Below are 22,863 nucleotides of genomic sequence, written 5' to 3' on the forward strand. Positions count from 1 at the left end.
GGATTAGTCATTTGACTCTAATTATTCTGCTGAAGGGGCACATTGCCCCCTCACCCCTCCATCCAGGTCTGTTTGACTTCTGTTGCCTTCTTGGTTGTTTTTTTTTTTTTTTTGTTTTTTTTTTTTTTTTTTAATGCCCTGATTCAATGTTTTGTGCCTGAACTTAGTCTGGAAGCATGAACCCAGGAATGGTTCTCTTGTCCACTTTAGAACTCTGGGCATCAAGCTGTTCACCTGAACAAGTCTCTGCTTTGCCCAGCTTACATCTTTGAACACCAATTACTCCTCCCCTACTTTGATAAAAGTTGTAGTTACCTCAGCTCTGGCATGGGGGCTCTCAGTAGCTACCCATCCTCTCACACTCTATCTCCTCTGGTCTCTAGTTCTTGTGTTTAGTTCTGTAACTGCTCAAGTTCTTACCTTCTTTACAAGTGGTCGATGTGTGAGTCTTGTCTCTACAACTTTATGGCAAGCTCAGAGATGACAAGTATCTTTGTAACCTGTAAGTCCCATAAGGCCTAGAATATTACCAAACCACTTTAAAAATCTTTATTAGTTGTCTGTTATGTCACAGTAATGTTAATGATAAATATGCTTTTTTTAAAAAATAAGTATATTTAACACTTCAACCTTCCTTTTACTGAAGAGTGATTTTTGGTTTTGATAAATGGTAGTAGCCTCAATTCATGACAAATTTGTACTGAAATCCTGCTCAATCTATACTGAACTTCTACATGTGGAGTTTAGTGTAGAACAGAGGCTTTATATGCAAAAGTGGGAGTATTGATAACAACTCTTTTTTTCATATATAATCATTACAGAATTTGAAGGTGAAGTTCTTGTGAAGCTTGTCAGATTACCTTTCAGATTTCCTTCTATTGTTTCCAAATACTACTTCACAGCAGTATCATCTCTATCCCCATATGCTTCTAGAACACATTAATTCAACAGCAAACTTCATACTATTAGACTTAATTTAAAATGTGCTACAAGAACTTAAATTTACTGTGTCCACTCAGCATTCCTAATCCATGTTATCTTGAATGTTTGAGTTATGCTACAGGTTTACTGGACCAGAGAATGAGAAAATCCAAATTCTCTAGAACCTATCCCTTACATGGAATAGCTAACACAGTGGGAGATGCATGGCTTTTCTCTCTCTCTCTCTCTCTCTCTCTCTCTCCTTCTCTCTCTTTCTCTCTCTCTCTCTCTCTCTCCCCGCCCCTGCCTGCTAAGAGCATAAACAATCTATTTTAATGGAAGAACTGAAGTAAAGCAAGAGAATCCAAATTAACTGGAGGTCCGTGATGGTTGGGGAGAGATAAATTCACTCTTGTGTTCCCAGTGTTAGAAAGTGACTGGCACATCATAGGCACTTAGTTAATTTGACTGTATGAACAAATTAAAAAAATGTTTTAATATACTTATTAACTCTTTAATACAATAAGAGCTTTATTCCCATTGATTCAGGATATGGTGATGGGTAGGTCATCATTTATTTTGTTCCACCTTTATGAGGCCTCAGGGTTTTCCACTATATCCTTGTCACTTATGGCAATACTAACAATAATAGTAGATATAGCATCTAGCATTTGTATAATGCTTTTCACATTTAATAAATAAAATTTAATAAGCTGTACATATATGTGCTTTCACTTTATCCTCAGAACAAATCTGAATGATGAATAGAAAAGGATCCAAAAATGGTGACCCTTCTTCCTTCTCCCAGTCCTGGACCATAGCCTTCCTTCTATAGCAGGATGACAGATAGAGTTCTTTGATTGGTGAGAAGACTAGAAATAGAAAGATATCAATATGTTATGTGCCAGAAGCCACACATCAAGTTTATAACAAAGACCCAAATTATATGTAGTCTGACATTTTTTCCACTTTAAATTTATTATGGATTTAACTTACTTTACATTTCATTCAACAGTTTCTTTGAGATGTCACAGAAATTCAGTGATGGATGTATATTTAAAATTGACTATAAAGTCAACATTGAATGAGATAAATAAGTGCTATATATAGAAGATAAGAAAATACTATTTTTCAGAGCCAAGCATTATCTTATTTTTATTGGTATTTCGAAAGTATTTATTAATTTCCCTAGATAAAAAATGGTACATGATTTGGAATACAAAGAATAAGATTTGGATGTGATTTATAAATCTCTCTTTTGTTTTCATTCCTTTTATGAATCCTTAGAAATAGGTGAAGTTGTCCCTTCTGAACTCTGTTTTTTTAACTTGGTTTTTGAAGGACCTGTTTCTTTTTCATTTTTGTGCCCTTTCAAATAGCCAGCAGTGTCATTAGTATGCTACTGTATTGTGAGAACAAATTGTGAAAAAACAGGTAAGGATACTTTACTGAAAGATTTTTTTAATGAATAAAGCCTTTTGTATTTATCCATTACCTGTTTGGTAGCTTTAATTTCACAATGTAGGATATTCTAAAAGTAAATATTTGGATTTTATTCTGGATTTTTCATGTTAACAAAGGAAGGGGGAAAGAAAACACTGTTTAATGAGACTGTTAAAGTTGGATCTTACAGGAAAACCTAAATTTGAGGTAAAAAATGATTGATCTTATTTTGATTTTTGGCTAAGACTTTACTTGGTTGAAGTATGCTTATTCAGAACTGGAGACCTCAGAAGTGCTTGTAACTTGACAAAAAACAACCTGGATGCACTATTGGGACACTCTTGAACGTTTACTTGGTGATTCTAATGGTGTACGAGACACTACTGAGTGAGATCCTTTGCCCAGGTAGCTCAGGGATCTGTCCTGCATGTGGGGGACTGTGTGGGGAATGGTGTCTCTGTTTCAAAGAACTTTAGGTCTTTTTTAAGCTCTGGGATTTCTGTATTTATCTGACCTCTCTTCAGTCCTCATAGAGAATTGATTTATATAAGCTAATGTCAATTAAGATAACAGCCTTTTATCTGTTTCAGAAATTTCTTCTAAATTATAAGGACTACTACCTCTAGGTCTAGTATTTGAAGATTTGGCACAAATGTTTGTTTTATCTATAGATAATTTTCATGTTTGGAATTATTAAATTTGAAAAATATTTGACTAGCCAAACTTGGTATCTAATTTTAGAGGAGCTGATGGCTGTTAAGTGATGTTGCATAGATGGAATAGGTCCTGAAAGGCCCCCCATAGAATTGCTTTTGCTGAGCAGTACTTCAGCATTATGCCCTTGACTCATATCAAGAAGGGCTAGAAGGGGAAGAGGTACGACTGTATTTATAGGGATGTTGTTGAAGACATTGTCTATATATCTCACACAGTGTCCCTTTTATAAAAATCTATCAGAGCAATTTTTCTTACACTTTGGTGCCAAGAAAATTTATACAATTATCTTTCAAGTGATCCTGTTTTCCTCTTTGCTTTGGTTGCTAGGAAGTATAGCAGTAAATTTGTAACATGTTTAACAATTAATCAATTATATTTTGGGATACATTTTATATACTAACTTTATTTTACTCTTATGTATTTAATCTTCTTTTGATACTCCATTAAACATCAACACATTTGTTGAACACCTGTATATGTTAGGCACCCTGCATGGTGCCAGAGATACAGTGATGGGCACATCTGACACAGCCCCCAGCCTCATGGAGCTTAAATTCTTTGGGGGGAAAATACGCATTAATCAAATAATCATACAAAGACATGTAAAAAAGGAAATTGTTACAAGTACAATGGGAACATTACATGATGCTATGAGACTCTATTTTGGTTCTAATTCCTCTTTTCCTGTAAGTGTTATATCCCTTTCTATGGTAACAGAGATACATATTTACATACAGTTAGACACATACATATATACATATGTACATGAACACTGTCTCTAGAATACATTTATACTTATGTTTTCTTGTGAAAACTCTTCCTCGATATGATTAAATGGCTGATTGTTTTTCCATTATGTAGAAGTATCACAATATATTTGTCCAGTACCTTATCATTGGACACAGCTTGTTAAAAATTATTCACTATTGTAAAAAAATATATATTGTTTTATTTTTTATTTTTTTGAAAACCAAGGTTTTCTAAAGAGTTCTGTTTTAGCAGGGGAAAAACAACAACAACAAACAAACACAAACCAAAACCATCCCACCCCTCACACTCAAGAAGTCTGAATAGAATCCTTTTTAATTAGTCAAGGATAGAGGGGCTTATTGACAGCAGATAGAGCAGGAACAAATGCACCATAGTTTAACTAGCTTTTCTTGGGCCCATAACCATCAGTCACTTTGTCTGCGTGGGGCAGCATCTTGCCTGTTCCAGAACATTCAATTCATGCTGCAGTACTATCCTTCTATACTTGGGGCTAGCCTTCCATGTTGAAGCACTAACAGTCTGTGTGCTTCCATTCATGGAAATATTTACAAATAATGAGCTCTTAGCCTAAATGCAGCATCACAAAGATCACATCCCTGAGGGGGGTGAGAAGGGAAGAACAAAGCAATCAGGTCCAGGAATGACAGTTTCCAAACAATGTGTCTCCTGTAGCCTTCCCATGTCTCTACATTTACTAATGAGGCTGAATAGTTTATTACAGGCTTGTCAATGAGTTGTTTTTCTTTATGAATTCCTTGTTCATATCCTTTGCCAAGTTTTCTATGGGTCAGTTCATCATTGTATTATCATTGATTTGTAATGGCTTCTTTTATATCAAGAATATTTTCACATATGCTGCAAACATTTCATTCAGTTTGTCTTTGCTTTTTAATTGCCTTGTGATATTTTTAGCATAGTGATTAAACACACAGGCTTTGAGACAAATCTTTGACTCAAACCCTGTTCAATGACTTATTACCTGTGCATTTTAGTCAAGTTGCTTAACCTCTTTAAAGCTTTTATGGATTGTTATGATTGTATTTGCTTTTTTTTTTTTGTCTCTGGAAACAGTAGGTGTAAGGAATAAATTTAATAATGTATATTCACTGTAAAATCTTTAGAAAACACAGATAACTCTAAATTTTAAAAAATCATTCATAATTCATAATGCCTCTACCTATTCACTATGTATGTTAGCAAGTAGTTATGTCGTATATTAATCACATTTCTGGATATAGTTTGGAATAAAGTTGTTCTCCTTTAATATATTGCAGATATCTTTCTTGGTTAATATGTATGTTCACTTTATCATTGCTAATTGTTGTGTAATATTCCATCTATAGATATGCTATAATTTACCTTGTTCCTTATTTTTAATTAAATCAATTCCAATGTTAATTATTAAATATGTTGTAATGAGCCCTTCATGATTACTTCTAATAAGCAGAATTTTATGTCATACGATTAATACATCTTTAAGGTTTGGGATATTTCTGTAGCTTCATCTACACTAGGTATTATCTTTTTTTCTTTTCCTTTTTTCTTTTTTGCCAGTTTGTTAATGTGAAATGGTATCTTATTTAAATTTGCATTTCTTTTGGTTACCAGTCACTTAAATATGTTTTGTGTATTTATTAATGGTTTTTATTTCTTTTTTTTAATAAATTGCCCTGTTAATTTCTTTGCTAATTTTTCATTTGGAGTGTTCATTTTTTTTCCTTATAGATTTTAAGAGCATTTATATATTGCAAGGATGTTAATCTTTTATCATGAAAATTACAGATATTTTCCTGCTTTTCCTTTTCATTTTTACTGGTTTTGATTCAAGGAAAAATTTGGGGTTTTACAAATAAATAAATCTAGCTATCTTTATTTTTTACCTTTAAAGATTATGTAAGTAGTCATCAGTATTTTCTTCAAGTACTTTTATGTTTTTTGCTTAAAACGAATTTCAGGTTTCTCTCTAAATTTTACATTTAAATATAGATTTATAGATAAATTTGAAATTTAAATAAGCTCCATGAGGGCAGTGGTTTTGTCCGTCTTATTATTCCTTATTGCTGGCAGTATTCATGGCCCATCACAGGTATGTAATACATATTTATCAAATAAATAATGTAAATCTTTAATTACCTAAATTTTAATTTTGTTATAAAATGGGTGATAGAAATGTCCTTTCCTAACATTTTCAAAAAGCTGGAAGTGTACTTTCTAAAATGTATTTAGAATCTGTTACCTTTCCTCTGTCTGGAACATTCTTCGTTTTCATCGCCTGAATTCTTGATCATCTTTAGATGTCAGCTCAAGCATTGTTTCTGTAGGAAAGCCTTCTGTGATAATCGTTAGATAAGGTCACATTCCAAATTGTAAGTTTTCATAATACAATCTTTCTTTGTGACAGTTGTCACTCCTGCAGTTTCACAATTGTTTGTAGAGTTATTTAGATATTTCTTTTCCCTACCAGCACCAAACAGGCAGGGACTTTACTTGTTTCTGCTTATCATTATATCCCACTGCCTGGTATTAGATACTAAGTTTTTTTTTCTTTGAATGGAAAAATAAATGAACAAACTGCCACAAAAATTGCATACTGAGTTTTTGCACGTGTGATCCCCTTGAGGGCTTTATTATTGATCTTTCTGTTTGTTTTGTTATTGGTCCCATACAGATTTAATAATGCTAGCTTTAGAAGACATTTTAGTACCTCTTAGGTTATGATGGCTTACCACGTACCCCCTATAATAATTCATCATAGTTTGAAAACTTTTCCAACTATTCTCACATATTTATTCTTCCACTTGAATTTTATAATCATTTGCCAAGTTCAAAAAATTCTCATTGTATATTTGTGTTTGTGTGTGTGTCTATGTGTTGGTTTGGGAGGAAGGAATCGTTTTAAATTTATAAATTAACTTGAGGAAAGACAGTGTATTTATAATAAAATATGCAAGCTTCTTATTCAGGAATTTGGTATGTAGCTTTTATTTACTTGAATGTTTTTTATTTCCCTCAGTTAATTAAAAAATTTTTTTCATCCAGAACCTGAACATTTCATGCTATGATTTTTCTTACACATTTTTGTTCAGGAAAGAGTTAACATGGCAGGCTTGAGTTTGCTATCTTTAGCAAAGTCTGCTTTCAGGCTTAGACCTTGACTGGCATCTGGGAACTTGGGTTTTGAAATGTTCCCTTTCCCTATGGTACTAAGTGGTAAGGTTATTTGGTGTGCCAGGGGTACTGAATTTCATTGTGCTAGCCTGCTTAAATTAAAAAAAGTAATAATAATACAGTGGTTTATGATGGGCACCTACTTTCCTTCTGAGAGTTTTTAATGATTGTGGCTGATCTTGCCTGTGTAACCAACCCCCCAAAAATCCTTGAGCCATGAGTCTCAAGGAATCTTGCTGGGTAAAAACACTACACACGTGTTACTGCATTTTACTGATGGAGAACATTGGAAGCTTACAGATGGATTTCTCCAGACACCACCTGATATGTCTTTTTCTCTTATTAGTTTCATTAGTTTTAAGTTTCTTCTCTTGGCTTTTCCTAGTAGTCTTCATAATGTCACCTCCAAACGATAATTCTGTGTACTTTTTAACAATATTTATCTCTCACATTTATTTTTCTTGTCACATTATATTGATCAGCTCTTCCAGAAAAATGTTGAGTAGTATAGTTGACTTCAGGAAACTTTAATATGATTGTGATAGTGTTTTAAATATGTTTTCAATTGTCTTTAGCTTAATATTCTTTATCGTGTTATGAAAACATCCCTTAACATCTAGTCTAACATCTAGCTCACTTAGAGTTTCATCAGAAGCACATGATACATTTTATTAAACGTCTTTTTTTGACATCCTTTGAGATGATCCATTTTCTTTGGTTCTTTATTAATCTGAGAAATTGTTATATAAATATATATATACACACATATATATACACATACATATAATACATAGAAAATTTTTTAAAATGCAGAAAACTTTTAAATTTATTTTGTTTTATATTTTTGGCGGGTGGGGCTGTGTCAGGTCTTAGTAGAGGCATGTGGGATCGTCATTGAGGCACGTAGAATCTTTCATTGCGGTGTGTGGGCTCTTCATTGCGGCACATGGGCTTCTATCTAGTTGTGGCACATGGGCTTCTATCTAGTTTTAGCACACGGGCTTCTCTCTAGTTGTGGTGTGCAGGCTTTCTCTCTCTAGTCATGGCACGTAGGCTCCAGGGTGTGTGGGCTCTAGTTTGCGGCATGCGGGCTCTCTTGTTGAGGCGTGCGAGCTCAGTAGCTGTGGCACGCGGGTTTAGTGGCCCTGCGGCATGTGGGATCTTAGTTCCCTGAACAGGGATTGAACCCACATCCCCTGCATTGGAAGGCAGATTCTGTACCACTGGACCATGAGGGAAATCCCTAAAAAAATTTATTTTAAATGAGACATGATATAACTAAGTATCCCTAAGTTAATAGAGTATCCATATTATTTTAAATGAGTTTTAATTCTTGCTCTGGAAAACAAGATTAAGTATTATTGCTTATAGTAAATTACTGCCTTTTAAGTAATAGAGGTTAGTAGAAGGATGCAAGGTGAGATGCATCATCTTGTGATGTCACAGAAGATAAAATAATTTAATAGAATAATACATAGAAAAATTAAGATTGCTCAGCATTTTCTTATGGGACAGTTAACTGTAATTTTATGCCCAGCATGTGTTTGTCAAAATGTATATTTTCTGAATTTCAGCAATATTTACACATACAGCTATGTGTGTATATATTTTTACTTTTCTGTGTATTTTTGGTGCAAAAAAAAGCCTGCTGCATTCAGACAAGTATTTTTCAAAGCACCGACTTATGCTGCCAGCTCTCTCACCTAACTTTTAATGCAGTATGATGAAATAAACTATTTTGTGTTTTGCATAATTGTCACAGTGCCCATAATGGTGATTTTTTTTTTTTCCTGTTGGAGTGGGCACCCAGATATGAACTGAATATTTGAATGTTGGTAATATTGACAGGGCATGCGATAGTATGATGTCATAAATTGATTCTCATCTTCCACTCTAATTAGTCATGATCATTATACATTATTTTATTTTGCTAATATTTGCTTCCTATGTTCTAAACTATATTATTAAAAGATATAGGCAGAGAAAGTAGGAGATGGAATAATTAAGAAGTTCATTGTCACAATTTAGTTAGGAAATATTGAGGGCTTGAATTAGGTAGTGAGAAGAGAGAACGGAACTTGCATTTTAGAGGAGGTATTTTTAAGGTTGAATCAATAGAAATTGGTCACAGTGTCAGGGAAGGAGAAATTGGAACAGATGAGAGGTTAAGAGAGAATGAATATGTAGGAAGGTTTCAGGGAGAGGGAAAAATTCATCATGACTCTTGAGTTTCTCGGCTGGAAGATGGGGTGAATGGTGATGGATTGAAATCAGAATTTGATTAGAATCAGATATGTTGCTTCAGGGTTTCATACATAGCAGCTCCATTGCTGTCATCTATTGAAAATCAGCCCTCGACACAAGGGTTTCTATTTTTTAAAAAAAGAATCAAGTATGTTAGGAAAAGTATGGAGTTGAGTTTTGCATGTGCTGCGTTTGAGATGCCTGAGGAACGGTTGGAATGCAGATCTGCAGGATGAAGAGGATGCCTAGGCTGAGCCGAGCTGTGTAGTCCTTATCTTGGCTCCCACATGGAACCAGGTGACAAGAGGGGGCAATTGGAGGAGAACATGTAGTTATAAGGAGACTTAAGAGGATTAACATGCCTCGCTCTATAAATATTTGATTGACTGATTAATTGTATTAATAATGGACCCTATATGAAGCAAAAGAAATGGAATCTATGAGATTCCACTCACGTTCTCATAAGTAAACTGTAGTATATCAAAGCAGGTTATGAAAATGGAATCCTTTCTGTATAGCTGCTTGACCAAGCAAGTGAGCTGACTTATATTGGATCTTCAGTTCTCATCTGCAGGCAACTCAACCCCATAATTGGTCTTGCTATGTCCACTCTTGCTGCACTGCAAGGAATTCTCTACATAGTAGCCCCAGAGATTTTTTTTTTTTTTTTTTGTCAACTAAATGTGAGGTCAATCCCTATGTAAGATCAGCTCTTTCCTTGGCCCTGCCAACCTCTCTTACACATCTCCTACATTGCCCTTCTTCACCCACCAGGCTCCAGCTAAAGGGCTTTTCTTTCTCTTCCTGCTTCACGGCCTATGTATATGGTAGGTGCTCAATAAATATGAAGTGAATGAATGACTCTACCTTATAGGTTTATTATGAGAAGTAAATGTGAAAAAATATATGAAGAGTCAATTAATGTGCCTGGTACATTAGAGGTGTGCAATAAACTCTACTTTTGATAATTTTTGTCCTTGTGTTACCAAATCTATAAACCTGATGTTTCTTTATCCTCTTCTCCTTCAACCTGCCTTTCTAGCTCTTCCCATCTAGCCAACTTACTGTGTTTCACTTTTGCATCTCCATGTGTATTGATGTGTCTCTTCTCTTTAGTTGGTGCTTCATATGACTTCATCTAATTCCCTGGGCTTTTTGCATATGTGTCCTCTCCTGAGTAACCCCATTTCTTAATGTGCTTAAATCATTATATATGGATTCCTGATCCCAAGGACACTGAACATACAACAACCTTCCTGCAATGAAATTCCCAGGAGAATGGGGACCCTCTAGAAATTCCCAAGACTATCAAGGGACTCTTCACCACTCATAAAGCATTATCCTGATCACATCATTATTAATGTGGATTTGGAATCAGCAATTTATAAATTAGAGCCAAGACTTACTGAATACCAACTCTGGGCTAGGCAAAGTCCTAAGCACTTTATATAAATTACCTTCCTTTACAAGTTTGATTTTATTAGTATTCCTGTTTTATACTTACTAACCTGCCCAAGGTCACCCTGCTAGTGATTTGCAAGTTAGGATTTAAGCCCAGGTGGTCTAATTTCAGATTCCTGCCCTCAACTATGCTTTTATATTCTATAATGTCTCAATAGCAGTTGCAGGGTCATAGAGTTAACTTTTATTCTTTAATGTTTGATTTAAAATTTTTAAAATAGTATGCAGTTTTAGTTAAAAAAAAAAAACAAAAAAAACTTCCAACAGTTCCTTCCTATCATGCTACCCTACTACTTCAGGTCTCACTTAACTTACGGCAACTACTGTTAACAATATTTTCTGAGTTTTTGTCTTTATGTAAGATTTTTCTTTTTAACCTCTTAGTGTAATCTTCCTCTCAGCTTTTGTCTTCTGAAAAGTCAGCTTATTCCTAGTTAGCTGGTGAAAGTGTTAAATACAAATGATGATACACACACACACCCACACACACCCACACACACACACACACACACACACACACACACACACAACTTGGGTTGACCCTAGGAGAAAGGTATTCTACCTATGTCCCAGGCAGACTTCTAAGATTAATTAAATTCTTACCTATTTGGTATCTATTTACTTGAGTTCCTGCCTGAAGGAGACCCACTTTTATTCTAAAACTCCAGGGTGATGAATTCTTCAAGTTCCCGGGACCGAAGCTGCTATTTGACAATTCTTCTATGACTATCACCTTGACGCTCAGAGAGAAATGGACAATGGCCCTTCCCGTCTGGCTGTATGGACTCAAGAATCAAATGTTTTCTAAACAATGTGAAGAGAGTTTTGTTTCTAGATCATTATCTTTTCCCACCTTTTCCCTTCCTGCAGCAGAACTCTACTTCTTCATCAGTGACAAAAAAAAAATGCCTCTGTGGAAATGGCCATGCTTTTCAGCATGCAGTGGAACATTTTCCTAAAAAGTGAGGTCACCAGAAGCACAGAGCAGAGAAATCCCAGATGGCACTAATATTTGATTTCATTTTGAGCTCGCTCATATTCAGCAGATGGATTGGAAGGCTGACCTTGCTGACACTTCTGCAACACTGCCTGCTACTCCAATTGCCTTTGTGAATGTTTTTTCATAAGGCTTCTCCTGGTACCTCAGAGATTGATGCCTGGTCGCCCGCCTGTGTTATGCTTCATTACGCCAACGTGGTTGAGAGTTGCTGTGTTCTATAAAAGGGGAAATCCTAGCTCATCAGTATCTCAAACTTTTCCTACAGTCTCACAAATTGCTTGTAACATCTCAGAGAACATCATCTTCGCTTTCTAGGTGTACCTCTGATCTGTATTCGTTTTTAAGTAATCCTTTCCTAATTTTTCTGCTTTCTTTGGTGACATGGAAGAATTAAGAATAATATTAAAAAATCCTCTGGAAATGACTAAACTTAACAGTTTCCAACATGCCTATTAGACACGAAAATCTAATTATATGAAGGTGAATATTGTTGAATTCCTCCTTGCAGTATAGCTTTGGTGGCTAAGAGCACACACCTGGGTTGGAGTTCCCAGCTCTGCCATTTCCTTTACTTTAATGTAAGCCTCCGTTTCCCTGTTTGTAAACTAGTGATATTATTAGTGCCTACCAGTTAGGATTGGTGTGAAGGTTAAGTGAGATATAATGAACAAATCATATTTTTATCACAGTATCGGGCCAGAGTAAATACACGGTGAATATCATTGTGCAGTATGCTTAGTATTCATTTGCATGTGTGTATAACATAAATGATAAAATAATTTTGCTTAGTTTTTGGATTGCAAGGAAAGTGGACTGTTTGTTAAGGAGGAAGTTTTTAATGATCAGACTGAGGCTTTGTTTCAACACTTTTTATAAAATTGTATTCACTTTTACAGATCATTACATAATCCACATACCTGTTTGGACCCTGTGGAAATGCAGCACACCCTCTTCCCCTCCCTCCCGCCCCCTGCAGCTCATTTCTGTTTCAGTGATGTGGCTAGAGAAAAGAAATGATCACACAGTGTGAATATCCAGCAGGTTTTATGTTTTTCCTGACAGGTTGACCTACATGGCCATTCTGTAAAGTTCCCTGGGAACACTCAATGCTGAGGAGAATTAGGTTGCTTCAATCTTTACAAGTTGCTGGTTCTCACACAACCAGATTTTGGTGCATATTTTAAAGCAAAGCATACTTTGGCTTAGAAAACACTGCATATTTAATAGCCTATTTGACTGAATCACCTCTCTACCCAATGTAATGTTGATGAATTAGACTGCGGTTCTGTTGTGAAACTTTCTTGAGGATGTTACTTTTTTCCCTTTGTATAGGTCCAACATAAGGCCAGACTATGCAGACTCCAATTTCCATGAGTTCAAGATGCACACCTTCAACCGGGTTACATCCTGCAAAGTCTGCCAGATGCTCCTGAGGTAAGTTTGTGTGATCCTGGTTTTCAGTTTAAAGGAACGGGTATAATTGCCAAATGTTTCAGACTTTGCTAAGGTCCCAGCAAAAATGTTCTCAAGTGGGGATATTGCCTTACGAGTTTGGATCCATCAGGTCCTTCCTTGGCCTTGTGCCTGGACAGTTCCTTCAGAACCCAGGAAGGTCCTCTCCCTCCGCTGAAGGGAACTGCATAGCACTGTGTTCTCTTGTTTTGCTTTCTGGCAGTAATGATTTCCTATAGGCAGAATTTCCGCACCTTTTAACCTATCACCCTCTAATTTTACCTTGCAGGGGAACATTTTATCAAGGCTATTTATGTGTTAAGTGTGGTGCAAGAGCACACAAAGAATGTTTGGGAAGAGTAGACAATTGCGGCAGAGTTAATTCGGCTGGTAAGTCATGTTTATTGTGATTCTGCTTTTAATGAGAACGTAAAACTTGCTAAACACAATTAAGGCTTAATTTACTCATAATATATGTTTATTATAACACATCGCCTTTTGAAACTACCGTTCATGAGCACAATTAGGAAATTGTTGGAAATTCTTGTGACTTTTTTACATACCCGGGAGGCTGAGGGCTTCAAGAGGGACTTGGAAGGTTCCGTATCACCCATTTCATTCGCCCCCTAACCCCTAAATTTTAACAACACTGTACAAATACAGCCAAAACACACAAATGGAGGTGTACAAACAAAACAAAACGGTTCTTTAATTCTGCCTTTGGTTTTTGAATTTCTCCTTTTTTTCTCTTAAATATTCATCTCCGAAATGCTAATGCTGCCAGGGGTAAACATTACACAGACTAATTCATGAATTAATGAATTGAATACATTGTCATTTTACAGCATTTAACAAAGAGCACGTATCCTTTGGAGTTTGTGTAAATATTTTCCCCTTGGTTTTTAAAAATAATGCTCCGTGATTGTGACCTGAGCCAGTTTCTAAAACTGTTGGCAATTATGCATTCAGTAGCCTTTTGCCTCTGTCTGCTCCTCTTGGGCTCTCTTCCTTCTCTTTCTTTTCTGGCCTCTTTATTCTTTCTCTTTCTTCTTCTTTCTCTTTGTCCTTTTCCCCTGAGTTGCTCTGTGTTTTATCAATAAGACCTTTCAAAATCAGTAAAACTTTTTGAACAGAAGAAAGGGATCTTTAACAGCTTGAGTTCAGAAGGTAGCCACGTCAACCTTTGATTTTCCCAAAGGGAAAGGTGGACATTGAATTATTTTGGATAATACGAAGAAGAGTGAAACAGAGGATAATAGCTCATTTCAGAGCTGAGTTCAGAAAATAGGCAATCGTACAAAAGGTGTGAATCCTATTAGAGGACTGAGATCACAGCACATTCCTCTCATTTGGCTCCTTCTGTAGATGTATTTTCAGGGCCCCATGAGCCATTGTCGATGCCAGGCATGGGCAGTGCAAGGAGAGAGAGCCCGACATTAGTTGAGCACCTGCACTGTGCCTGCCCTGCCTGGGCCTCTGCCGGGCCTTTCCTACAGGGACTCATTCAGTCCTCAAAAGAGCCCTTCCCAGTTTCTGATGGAGGTCACGGTGCTTATGCAACTTGCTCAAGGGCTGTTAGGTAAAGGAGACAAGATTAGCACCTACTAATGTTTCTCAAGGTCTGAAACAATCTACAAAGGTATAAAATATAAAAGAAATATTACATATATTTATTATTATTAATTAATCGCCTACCTGAAACAATTTATCACTTAAATTTCTGTGGTTCCATCTTTATGTGTTCTTTCCTTTAATCTCTTCGAGGACAATTAACATGTTACTTGCTCACAGTAGGTGAATGGATTTTTATAAACCCCCATAGCCCTGTCTTATGAGTTTCAGTCTCTGAGGAGTATAAAGTGACCCCATAGTTGGCAGGGTTCTTTCAGTCTAAAGGGAATAGTGTAGGAGAGTGGTTGTGAGTCAAGCAGAGATGATTGAAAATCTGGCTCTGCTCTTAGCTAGCTGCATGAGCTTGGGGAAAATATGTAAACATTTCATTTATTCATCTGAAAAATGGAACTTAGAAGATTATTGTGAGGATATATGAATTAATGTTTATGCCTAGCAAAGTGCCTGGACACAATAAAAATTCAATATTTTCATCCAAGGTGTTACGATGAGAAGCCAGTTTTTGAAAGGAATGGGTTTTAATCTGCATTTTGGTTGTTTTTGTGATGTGGAGCAAATGTGTATAGAGAAACTAGTGAGCACCAAACTTTGAAGTGATAGACAAGAATGACATTAAGGGCTTCCCTGGTGGCGCAGTGGTTGAGAGTCCACCTGCCAATGCAGGGGACACGGGTTCGTGCCCCGGTCCGGGAAGATCCCACATGCCGCGGAGCGGCTGGGCCCGTGAGCCATGGCCGCTAAGCCTGCACGTCCGGAGTCTGCTCCACAATGGGAGAGGCCACAGCAGTGAGAGGCCCGCGTAAAAAAAAAAAAAAAAAAAAAAGAATGACATTAAAAGGACTTAAAATTTTTACGTTACACAAAAGTCAGTAGGAAACAGTTGGGAATTCCTGGTCTAGCCAGATACGAGAGTGGTATATTCCCAGTGTCTGTTCCTGAGTCATTGGTTCAGTGTCTTCTTCTGGTGCATGAGTTGCTCTATGGAAGGAGACAGCATGAGAAGGCATTAAAGCCTATCAGCTCTGGAGTCTTGGTCGGGTTGGAATGAGGCTCCACAATTTTCTAGCTGGGTGACTTTGGTCCACAGTTACTTAACTTTTTTTTTTCTTTCAATCTTTTGGCTGTGCTGCATGGCATGTGGGATCTTAGTTGCCCGACCAGAGATTGAACCTGTGTCCCCTGCATTGGCAGTACAGAGTCTTAACCACTGGACCACCAGGGAAGTCCCCCAGTTACTTAACTTTTTAAAGGCTTAGGTTCTTCCCTTATAAATTGGGGATAATAATAGTACCTAGCTTTCAAAAGTGTTTTGTTTTTTTGAATAAATCTGTAGTACCAGGTACTGCTCTAAGTACTTTACCACCGTTAGCTCATTTAGTCCTAGAACAATTTTGTAAAGTTGGTGTTATTGCTATTTTTATCTTAGCAATGATGAGAAATTGAGGCACAGAGAAATAAGTAACATGTCTGAGTTGCTTAATCAGTAGACCTAAAATTCAAATCCAGACAAGCCAGCTCCTGAGTTTGTTCTTAACCCCTGGGTTGGCGACCAGTCCTGTGAACTAGCTGTGATGATACATGCCAGATGCGTCAAATGCATAGTACCTAACCCAAGTACATAATCAAGTGCTTGGCTTTCTCTGTGAAAGAGAGAGAAATTCTAATCTGTGTTTGTTTGTTTGTTTTAAAGCAAAAAACACTTTAAATTTAATTAAGTTAGTAACTACTAAACGTCTTTAGGTTTAAATGTTCGGAGGTGCTGCAAGAAATTCAGGTATCTCTGGGGACCATGCCTGTCCTTTCCCCATGGAATGTCTAATAGCTGGAAGTAATTTAGACACCTTAAGCTCCAGGGCCTCTTATTTTAAGATGAGGAAACTGAGTCAGAAAGAGTATGAAAATAAGAGTAACAGTTAGTGCTTTGCAGATTATAGATAATGCTTACTTATACTCATTCATCAAAAGGTAGGATTGTTCTCTAAACTCTGTTATTTAATTCATTATAAAGCAAGAAATAGTTTTTTTAAACCTCTGGCTAAATTTGCTTCTTGGAGTTTTAAATGTAATTCCCTTGCTCTCTTGATTCTTTCTCTGCTTTGCATCCTTAGTTGTCCTGCATTCTCCTTATGTTTTGCACAGCTGTGTCCTCATTCTCATCCTCTCTCCTCTTTCTGTCCTTTCCTGCTCAAGATTTTTAAGAGACTGATAGCAATGAATGCTCGTAGTTAGTTAATTAGTGTTATGAAGGAGGCTCCCCTTTTTTGCCTTTGGATTAAGATTTGATGGGTAGCCCTTAGAAATAAAGGGATCTATCCTCAGAGCGAAGAGGAACTTCCATTACAGCTCTATCAGTAGCCTTCTGTCCCTCACTTCCAAAAAGATACTCTCTGAAAGTTGGAAGTCATGATACCCTCTCCTCAACATCACCCCTTCCTGCTCTGATGTAGGTAGTGATCATGCGTAGAGTGTGAGTTTCAGCTTGGCGGGTCTGTTATGAATGTGGTAAAATAGGTAGTATTTTGAGGACATGGACAAGCTAGACTTTATGGGCTGTTACCTATCCTATGGAGAATCCCAATTCCCAATATTCGTTTAAGTTTTGCACAGTTCTTTATTTCAACATCCAAGAGTAATTGCTTGTAGGAGTTCAGCAAGGTAACTTTCCATGAGTGATATGACTGGAGAAAAACGGGTGTAAGGAAGGAGGGCAGGAGGAAGGACATGATATATCAGAGGCTAGAGATATAGTTTACTTGAATGGGACTTTTGTATGCAGGAGAGAACTTGACTTTGGGGAAAATCATCCCAACAGCCAAATTTAAAGCAAGTGAATAATACTGGTTTAAGGCAAACTTAAATTCGTATAGAATCCAGGTTCCCCCACAAAATTAAATCTTCGGTATTTGAGATGACTGACCCCACCTTTACAGATCTTTATGGCTTCGTTGGTTAACACAGTCTATATTCTCAACAGACAAAAAGAGATTCCAGTTGGCTCAGTGTGAGTCAAAAGTCCACTTGTGGTCCAGAAAGCCACGGCTACCAGGAATGGCTAAGTAGTTATAAACGTTGGATAGTTGGGGTAGAAGACAGTTCCAAAAAGTGGAGCATTTTCATTCAACATTGGACAGGTTTATAGATAAGGGAGCAGTCAGTTGGCAAAGAGGTACTAGTTGTACAAAATGACACAGTAACCCAGGAGCTAAATGAAGGCTAAAGAATCTTCCACTCCACCTTGTAATTGTCATTTCCACTGGTTATCACATTGCAGGCCTTACCCTACTTGACCTTTCTTGATCATCTGGCACAATTAACCATCCACCACATCCCCCAGGTCATCCTTTGTATGTCTGATTAATTTTTCGGGCATTAGCTATAACCTACAACCCAGATAGATAAGACTCCATTTCCACTTAAGGCTTTTCTCCTGAACTTTGGATTCCAAATTTCCATTTTCTTCTCATGTATCCATTCGCAGGTGTCCTACAGTGACCTCAAATTTCATATATGTAAAACCAACCTCATTAGTCATCACCACCAACTTCCTCCTATTCCTTGTCTTAGTTAAAGGTCTACCATTCATACACTCACCCAAACCTGGGTGTCAGCCTTGACTTACCGGCCTCCTTCATCTTCATTCACTTACCTATTCTTCTTAGTTCTCCTCCTAAGTCTCCCTAGGAGAGAGATACCATATCCACTGATATGGTATTGCTATAAACAAAAGCTCATTGTCTCTTGTTTGGACAGCTACAAACTCCCTGCTGTTAATTTTACTTCCACTATGCAATTTGCAACACAATCTTTATTAAAATCAAGTCTGATGTGTCACTTATTTGTTCACTGTACCTTCCATTCCTCACAGAATAATGTTCAAACTTCAATTAGATGGTGAGCCTCTCACTGATAAGAATCATGCTGAACTGATGTTCTGACCTCTGGGAAGCCATGATGGATAGATGAGTGAGTGGACAGACCGACAAATAGAGTAATGGGTAGAACTGTGGTGTACCAGGATTTCTGGGTCCTGAAAATCACTGTAGTCTTAGAAGCAGAAGCAGGAGGCTGTGGGGGATTGGACAGTTTCTGGTTCTACCCTTGTAGAGACTAGAGCTCGAGTGGTTGTGGGATAAGTGGAATAAAAACCTGATCTGAATCCCTGGCTGATACTTTAAGAACGAAAGACAGAAAACTGAGTAGACCTTTGCATTCCTTTCTAGTATTTATTCAAGTTAAGGTTCATGCCCTGAGCATTGATCATCAGGCCTTTGACAAGGGACACTTGGGTTAGGTTAATAAGTAGCAAGAAAATGAACTGGCTCATGGAACACCTAATGACAAATATGCCTCTATTTCTGGAGAAATCTACTCCCTTTCCATTCAGTCCCATTTTTAGAATTCTTGCATGGCTCTTAGTGTTTCTCCTCCCTGAAATATGCTGCCTTTTCTCCCTACACTTCCAATATCTACCCTTCTTTTACTTCCTCTCCAAGCTCTTTGTCAGTCATTTAACCTTATCCTGTCCACCCAGTAGTCATCTGAATTAAATTGTTCTCTGATTAGTTTGTGTGTAGGTTTTATGTCTTTGCCAAGGTTAGGCTGTGTTGTGGTAACTAAAAAACCCCAAACCCCAGTAGCTTTAACACATACAAGTTTAATTTTCACACATGCCCTGTTGGCTTTGGGTTCTTCCCTTCTAAGTAATGGCTTGGGGATCCAAGCTAGTTCCATCTTGTGACTATGAATTCAACACATGGCTCCTGGGCTTGCTGCTCTTAAGACCTATGGACTGGAAGTGAGCAAATCTATTTTCTAACATCAGAAGTTCATTGGTTAAAACTGGTCACATGGCCTCAACTTAATTATATAAGGGGAGCTGGACAAGTAATGGAACCCATGGACTCTTTGGGGAACACTACTGTCTTTGCCACTTTTTTATTTTATTTTACCTTTTTAAGAGTTTTGCACTGTGAATAACCATCCTCTAATCACCTTTTTTTTTGTTTTAATGGAAGTTTGTAACATTTTATTTTATTTTATTTTTTTGGCCATGCTGCATGGCTTGTGGGATCTTAGTTCCCTGACCAGTGATCAAACCCGGACCCTCAGCAGTGAAAGTGAGGTGTCCTAACCACTGGACCACCAAGGAATTCCATCTGCCCCTTTTTATTTCCTCTTGTAGAGTATATGCTCCTTCACCATAGGGAATGTGTTTCTCATCTTTTGTATCTATCCCTTAGTACCAAGTCCAAAGTCAAGGTGCTTAATCTCAAGTTGTTACTCCTTTTTCCTAAATAGGGATATTTCAACCCAAATACAATCCTTGATAGTGTTGAATGTGGTAAAAATACTAACCATTAAGCATTTGAAATAGCTCTTCTTTTTTGTGGAAGTTACATCTTCTTTGGATGTTGTCTCCCCTGGGTTCAGAAAACTTTTATATTTCATGGTCTATATCCCTGAAATTTGTCTAGTCTTCATTCATCCTCAAAATAATAATTACTTGGTAAAAATGCAGTTCATTTCTGAATGAAGAAATTCATTCTTATTAATATTTGACTCTGACAGATTATTAACTCAAGTACATTTCAAGTGTTATAAAAGGTCCTTTAAGGTTTTTTTATATATATATTTATAAGACAAACTATGCAACTTGGACACAAACTTGAAGGTTTGGTGATTAGTTTATGTCTTAACATTTGAGGATTTGCATGGATATAAAGAGCAGGCAATTCCACTCTCTTTTTTGCTGAACTTGAGTTGACTTCTTCACATTCCCCATGGCAACCTCAGCGATCAACATGTACACGGACTCTGAAGTGTGCTGCCGAAACTTTCCAACCTTAATAATGCATAGTTATGAACTCCATTATGTGACACTTTCTCAGCCAGTCACTGCAAAGATAATATAATTCTAGAGTGGCATTTCTTTCTCCCAGTACACCACCATGAAGGTCTAGTCCTAGACTATAACCTTTGGGGGCATTTGTGGTTTTTCCCTGCTGTAATATACGGCTAAACTCCTCTTGGCCCCTTCTTACCTTGACAATCAATATTATAGCTTGCTTTGCATCCTCTCATTTTAAACAAAGCAAGTAACATTGGAAGGCAAATATTGCTGGAGCAGATGACTTCAGTTTATTGCATCTTTTCCTTTAGTGGGAGTGCAAGGCTCAGCTGCTCTAATATTTAATAGAAGCAGATCCCCACCTACTTATCTGTTTAATCGCTCTTTTATCTAGGCCAGCTGCTGCTCCTAGGTGCTGCAGCCACTCCTAATTGGAAGGAAGTTGTCTTGGTATCCTAATGGTTTAAACCTGCAAGATTGTTATCTAGGACCTGCACCCCAAATTGGCATCTGAAATGGCTCTTTTATAAATAGTATTGCAGTATTTTATCATAAGAGATGAACTTTTAGAATATAATTTTATTTCATCCTTCTACCATTAGGCATTTTATCACATGACTTTTACATAAACTGAAGCTTGATCGTTGATTTCATAACCAAAAAATAACTTTGGTTCTATTTAACATTATTTAAAGCCTCTTATATAAATTAGTTATCTTTTTTAACTCATCAAGACAATTTTTTACTCAAGGGTAGTTATTATTCCTTCCATTTAGTTATTTGGGTCAGTTTAACGATATATTAATAATTATTAAAGTGAACTGAAAACTATTATATGGTTGAATTCCTGTTAGAGCTCCTGAAAAGATTTGAAATCAAAACCTCTTTCCAAGTATTAGTTTTTTGTTTATTTTTTCTCCAAAATATTGCTGTAGATCTGAGTGGTGAACACAGCATTGTGCAACTTCCTCCAAAACTTGATCAGCCCAACTGCCTTTTAGTTTTAATGTTTCATAAAAATAGCATATTAGCCATGATGACAAAAAACCTTCAGAAGCTTTCCTGGTAATTACTTTTCTGTGGCCCCTTTTAAGACAAATGATCTGAATGGGCATCGATTTGTTTAGTCTTAAGAAATAGAACTTCAGACAAGAGACAAAGCAGATTGTGTAATAATGTATGCATCGAGAGTCGCTTGTATTGGAAAACAAATATAATAGGACTGAAGTTTATGTATAAAAAATTAATGAGGGCTTCCCTGGTGGCACAGTGGTTGAGAGTCAGCCTGCCGATGCAGGGGACACAGGTTCGTGCCCCGGTCCGGGAAGATCCCACGTGCCGCGGAGCGGCTGTCCCCGTGAGCCACGGCCGCTGAGCCTGCGCGTCCGGAGCCTGTGCTCCGCAGCGGGAGAGGCCACAGCAGTGAGAGGCCCGCGTATCGCAAAAAAAAATTAATTAATTAATTAATGATATGATATGAGTCTAAAGTCTCAGTGAAAATCATTTGTCTTACACAAATATGCCTACTGACCCTATGCCGGCATTGAAGATAGAGTTCTGCTCAGGCTCCAAGCACCTCAGTAACAGCACTTCTCTGAAGTGCATTGAACCAGTTGGGACATGATGAAAGAACGCAAGGTGTAAATACCTTGAGGGCCTGTGAGTCACCACCTAGAAGGGTTCTTGAAAGGGTAAGAACATTTTATAGTTTGATCAATAGGAGCCTGAAAAATCGGCTGCAGGGTAAAGACAAGTTGAGGATTAAAAACTTTTGGAAACTTGAAGAATTGAATTACTATCCTAAGGAAGTTCCCAGGAGAAAAAGAGACAGAAAAGAGAGAGAGAACTTTTCATCAGATCTCAACCAGCAAGCTTTCTATTTGGTCAGAATTCAGCCAAACTAGGAGAGGAGCCATCAGGAGAGGTTGTTATTCTATTTTCCCAGCCAAAACGGAATTTTACTTTGAAAATTTATGAAACGGTGTTGCAGTTGGGTTCTCTGCTCTCTCATCACTGTTAGTTTCACGAAAGTTTTAAGTTGTTGCATCAGTATGGTTATCAGAATTTAGATTGTGTTTGTAACGGGGACAATCAATCTGATGGTACGGCCCCTGGAACAAGTACAAAAGTATAAATAAAGGAGCCTGGCTAAAAATTTCTGAACTCGGAACAGGTTCTAAGAGTTATTTCTAGTCCTTTGGCTTTT

At 37.1% G+C, this 22,863-nt stretch overlaps 1 protein-coding gene across 1 annotated transcript in view; it reads left to right on the plus strand.

The window, feature by feature from the left end:
• Nucleotides 1-22,863, plus strand: part of LOC112397808 (guanine nucleotide exchange factor VAV3-like) — a 304,349-nt gene that overhangs the window by 228,289 nt on the left and 53,197 nt on the right. The window contains exons 16-17 of the mRNA XM_024742081.1: nucleotides 13,058-13,159; nucleotides 13,467-13,567. Of these exons, the coding sequence (XP_024597849.1) occupies nucleotides 13,058-13,159; nucleotides 13,467-13,567 (203 nt within the window). The remainder of the gene's footprint in view (nucleotides 1-13,057; nucleotides 13,160-13,466; nucleotides 13,568-22,863) is intronic.

This window comes from Neophocaena asiaeorientalis, unplaced genomic scaffold (assembly GCF_003031525.2).
Source record: "Neophocaena asiaeorientalis asiaeorientalis breed wild unplaced genomic scaffold, Neophocaena_asiaeorientalis_V1.1 scaffold35, whole genome shotgun sequence".
In the NCBI taxonomy this organism is placed as follows: Eukaryota; Metazoa; Chordata; class Mammalia; order Artiodactyla; family Phocoenidae; genus Neophocaena; species Neophocaena asiaeorientalis.